This window comes from Camelina sativa, chromosome 14 (genome assembly GCF_000633955.1).
Source record: "Camelina sativa cultivar DH55 chromosome 14, Cs, whole genome shotgun sequence".
Lineage (NCBI taxonomy): Eukaryota > Viridiplantae > Streptophyta > Magnoliopsida > Brassicales > Brassicaceae > Camelina > Camelina sativa.
The window spans coordinates 5,748,995-5,753,788 of NC_025698.1; the positions used below are offsets into that span (position 1 = coordinate 5,748,995).

At 38.0% G+C, this 4,794-nt stretch overlaps 1 protein-coding gene across 1 annotated transcript in view; it reads left to right on the plus strand.

Moving 5' to 3' along the window:
* The window catches only part of LOC104739886 (SNARE-interacting protein KEULE), a 6,409-nt gene continuing 1,621 nt past the window's right edge, over positions 7-4,794 (plus strand). Inside the window, exons 1-18 of the mRNA XM_010460363.2 lie at positions 7-216; positions 914-972; positions 1,064-1,145; positions 1,238-1,316; positions 1,408-1,458; positions 1,554-1,650; positions 1,769-1,801; positions 1,940-2,065; positions 2,140-2,331; positions 2,479-2,562; positions 2,652-2,750; positions 2,830-2,906; positions 3,134-3,230; positions 3,506-3,631; positions 3,720-3,815; positions 3,897-4,016; positions 4,096-4,170; positions 4,300-4,499. Of these exons, the coding sequence (XP_010458665.1) occupies positions 144-216; positions 914-972; positions 1,064-1,145; positions 1,238-1,316; positions 1,408-1,458; positions 1,554-1,650; positions 1,769-1,801; positions 1,940-2,065; positions 2,140-2,331; positions 2,479-2,562; positions 2,652-2,750; positions 2,830-2,906; positions 3,134-3,230; positions 3,506-3,631; positions 3,720-3,815; positions 3,897-4,016; positions 4,096-4,170; positions 4,300-4,499 (1,766 nt within the window). The 5' untranslated portion in view covers positions 7-143. The remainder of the gene's footprint in view (positions 217-913; positions 973-1,063; positions 1,146-1,237; positions 1,317-1,407; positions 1,459-1,553; positions 1,651-1,768; positions 1,802-1,939; positions 2,066-2,139; positions 2,332-2,478; positions 2,563-2,651; positions 2,751-2,829; positions 2,907-3,133; positions 3,231-3,505; positions 3,632-3,719; positions 3,816-3,896; positions 4,017-4,095; positions 4,171-4,299; positions 4,500-4,794) is intronic.

The following is a 4,794-nucleotide window of genomic DNA, read 5'->3' on the forward strand; positions in this document are numbered from 1 at the left end:
TCTCTCTCTCTCTCTCTCTCTCTCTCTCTCTCTCTCTCTCTCTCTTTGTCTCCGGTCAATCTTTTTGTTCGATCCGTCGATCGGAGATTTTGACTGGAGGAGATTTTAAGAAGTTCTGAAGAAGAAATTGGCAGATCGCAGCTATGTCCTACTCCGATTCCGATTCGTCGTCTCAGGCTGGCGAGTACAAGAATTTCCGGCAGATTACTCGTGAACGTGAGTTCCCTCTCGACCTCACAATTTTTATATGTATTTTTTGACTCTCGTTGATTCGGATTGACTTGTCGATTAATTTCTGGATTCTCGTGATCTATATCTCTAATTCCGGATTCTGCGGAGCAGTCCATTTCCAGTTGTGATTGTTTCATTTTTGATTTTGGGTTACTACGTTCACGAGGAAGATAATGTTTAGGTTCTCTGCGGTTTTAAATTCGTAGAGAATAATTTTTGAGTTCAATTAGTCGCGGAATTTGCATTTGGGACAGTTTCTTTTTAAAATTTGGGGTTCAAAAAGGTTATAATTAAGATATAAGATGAGGTTTATGGATTTATAAATAGAATTGACAAATCATATGGTTCTTTCAGGGAGATGTCAATAGAGCTAAAATGTTGTTGATACATTTTAACCCAATGCTGCCTATCGGACACTTAGGAACAGAAACTGTTTACATGTTTGTGATCTTGTATTGTGTATAATAAAGGGCAGATATGGTCTTCTGTTTAGTGTTTTGAGAAAGGGTCATGGATTTTTATTGTAGTTACATTGTAGAGTTAAGGGTGTGTAGTTCATGTTATGTATTGTTTGGGTCTGAAGCTTTGACTGCTGTCACTGCTCGTTTCTCTGAAGGCTCTTTTAGTTTTATTCCATACAAGAGATAGTGTATCTGATCATTAACATTTCTTTATTTCCCAGGACTCTTGTATGAGATGCTTAGATCTGCAAAGACAGGGAGCTCAAAATCCACCTGGAAGGTTTGTTTTCGGCTACTTTCACCTTGGGCTGCCCAGATTATGGGATGATACCTAATTTTCTGCTAAATTTTCTTCTTTTTCCGTATTTTAGGTACTCATCATGGACAAACTCACTGTCAAGATAATGTCATACGCCTGCAAAATGGCTGATATCACACAAGAAGGAGTTTCACGTGAGAATGAAGTATTTTTGTAAATATTCTAGGTCAATTTGATGCTTTATTTGGGAATAACTTAATTGGCGTAAGCTATCATTTCACTGTAGTTGTTGAAGACATATTTAGACGAAGACAACCTCTACCTTCAATGGATGCGATTTATTTCATCCAGCCAACTAAAGAGAAGTAATTCATCTTTGATGTTCTCTTTTTTGCTTCCAAAATATGTGACATTTGTTATTTCCTCTTGTATTAATGTTCGATTCTGTTGTATCAGCGTCATCATGTTCTTGTCAGACATGTCTGGAAAATCACCCTTGTACAAGAAGTAAGGAAATGATTCCCTGATAGTTACCTGATCTATCTTAGATACAGTTTCTTTAGAATACTGATTTTCTTATTTGTTCCTCTTCATCTGTGAAGGGCATTTGTTTTCTTCAGTTCACCGGTTTCCAAGGAGCTGGTTGGTCACATCAAAAAGGATTCGAGTGTGTTACCTCGGATTGGAGCATTGAGAGAGGTGTATATTGCAAAAAATCATACTTTCTAGTGTATACTGATTGTTGCTATTCAATTCTGTGTTATAGAGCTGTGATAACATCCATATCGATAACTTGTCATTTAATTTTATTCTACAGATGAATTTGGAGTTTTTTGCTATTGATAGCCAGGTAATTGGTTTGTGCACTTTAGTCGCTTTTATATTATTCTCTATCATATGGTCTGAAATGCAGTGTCATATGTGGTATCGTGTTGTTCGTGATGTGAAAGAGGGTTGAAAGAGACTTTTATTAACATAACTCATACAGGGTTTCATCACTGATCATGAGAGAGCTTTAGAGGATCTTTTCGGTGACGATGAAACTTCTCGAAAAGGCGATGCATGTTTGAATGTTATGGCTTCTCGAATTGCCACAGTCTTTGCTTCACTACGGGTGCCAATCATTTTTCTGTCGTTTAATGATTATTATCTGCGGATCATTCTTCTGAATCATTTTGGACGTGACAGGAATTTCCAGCAGTACGATACCGAGCTGCAAAGTCACTTGATGCATTGACAATGACTACTTTGCGCGATTTAATCCCCACAAAGCTTGCAGCTGGAATCTGGAATTGTCTGGCAAAACATAAACAATCGATTGAAAATTTCCCTCAGACGGAAACGTGCGAGCTCCTCATCCTTGATAGATCCATAGACCAGGTTTAGAACTGTTTAATGGATCTGAATTTGATGGGTCTATCCTTTTTTTTAATTACTCAAGATTGCATCCATTTACTTATGTCGCTCATGCTTTCTCCTCTACATATGATATATGATTAGTAGCATCTGCTCTTTTTGAATGTTTAGATTGCCCCTATTATACATGAGTGGACTTATGATGCTATGTGCCACGATTTACTGGACATGCAAGGGAACAAATATGTACATGTGGTAAGTTCATTGTTTTGCTGTATAAGGTATTGTGATCTTGTGATGGCTCTCTTCCTGGATACTCCATGTGATGTTCTTTTAGTTTTTAGATTCCAAGCAAATCAGGCGGACAACCAGAGAAGAAAGATGTGCTCTTGGAGGAACACGATCCTATTTGGCTAGAGCTTCGACATGCACATATAGCAGATGTGAGTCTGATGCCTAGGTCTTTATTTCACTTTGGTATTGGAAAAAAAGTTAATCCTCTTGACCTGTGTTTTTGATTAGGCTAGTGAAAGATTGCATGACAAGATGACTAACTTCTTATCGAAAAACAAAGCTGCTCAGCTTCAGCATGGTAAGAGGTAGGTATTACTTTATTTTTGTAGTAAATGTAACTTGAGCATTTTTTACACTTCCCCTGAACTGGTGGAACCGGATTTTACTGTTGGATTCTGTGCTCTTGTCATTCAGGTTGATCACACTCTGTGTTGATCTACGTAGTACGTACTATAACAAATATGATTGGAGAAGTACTTTCAATTTTTCTCTCCTTTTTTTTTAATCAAATTTATTCGTCTCTTATTTTTAGAGATGGAGGTGAGCTTTCTACAAGGGATCTGCAGAAGATGGTTCAAGCGTTGCCACAGTACAGTGAACAAATTGACAAGCTCTCGCTCCATGTAGAGGTAATTCGGTAGTTATGTGCACCGCTCCCTTGTCTTTTCTTTTTACGTCCACCACCACTTCAAATGTGATAAGCCCCTGGTTCGTTTCTTTAAATTTTATAACTTTCAATTTATGGTGGTGCCACACACAAGTACTCTATTAGTCTGTATCATTTGGTTAACATTTCATAGGATTTAGTGTCTCAAAGCTGTCTGTAGATGTCCAAAGTTACCGCTTCGTAGGCTTTTTTTTTCTCTAAGCTTGGAATGCATATAACTCTTTCTTATCGTTGCAGATTGCTAGAAAACTTAACGACCTTATCAGAGAACAGGGTCTTCGGGAGCTTGGACAACTTGAACAAGACCTTGTTTTTGGTGATGCTGGGATGAAAGATGTGATTAAATATTTGAGTACGCAAGAGGTTTGCATCCAGTTAATAGTGGTTATTTAGTACTGTAAATTGAGACATTCAGCTGTCGAGCTTTATATTTTTTTGAACTCATGTACAGGAGGCAAGCCGTGAAGGTAAGTTACGCCTGTTGATGATCCTTGCAACAATTTACCCTGAAAAGTTTGAAGGTGAAAAGGGTCTAAATCTAATGAAGGTACTTGGGGGTCTTTGTGCTTCTGGATCTTTGTTTGACTCCCATCCACACCATCTAAGTCTTTATTGCTTTGGTTTATAGTTGGCCAAACTCCCATCTGATGACATGACCGCGGTAAACAATATGAGATTACTTGGTTCAGCTGTTGATGCCAAAAAGAGTATCTCGGGAGGTTTCACTTTGAAGTTTGATCTTCACAAGGTAACGTCTTCTCTCCGAATCTTCCACCTATATACGAAAATATGTACATCTTCTTAATTTTCCCTATTAACGGCTGCAGAAAAAACGAGCTGTTAGGAAAGAGCGCCAAGAGGAAGCGGCATGGCAGTTATCTCGGTTTTATCCCATGATTGAGGTACTAATCGCAATTGGCTTTGTTGATTTTCCTTAAAAAAGATTTGCACAGGACACTACTTTAATTTTTTTTAGCATATAATACAAGTTTTCATGTGCTTATTGTTTTTTTCATTCTGGAATTTGCCAGGAACTCATCGAAAAACTTAGTAAAGGAGAATTGCCAAAAGAGGATTTCCCATGTATGAACGAACCAAGCCCAAGTTTCCATGGATCAACGTCACTTCCAGCAGCAGCAAGTAGTAGTCAAGGTCAAGCTGCTCAGTCGATGAGATCAAGACGCACACCAACATGGGCGAAACCTCGAGGTTCAGATGATGGATATTCAAGGTAAACTGTTTTTAAACAATCCAACAAAGAATCCAAAGATCAATCCAATATGAATAAAACCTAAACATAAGTTGGATTGTTTGTCGAACTTCATAACGTTTTTGGGTCTCATTGTTCATTTTCAGAATTTTCTTCTTGCTCACATCATTTCAAAATAGTGAAAAGGAAACTTTTTAACCTGAATCAGTTTTTCTTTCTTGCAGTGATTCGGTACTGAGACATGCATCAAGCGATTTCAGGAAGATGGGACAGCGAATATTTGTGTTCATCGTTGGTGGAGCGACGAGATCAGAGG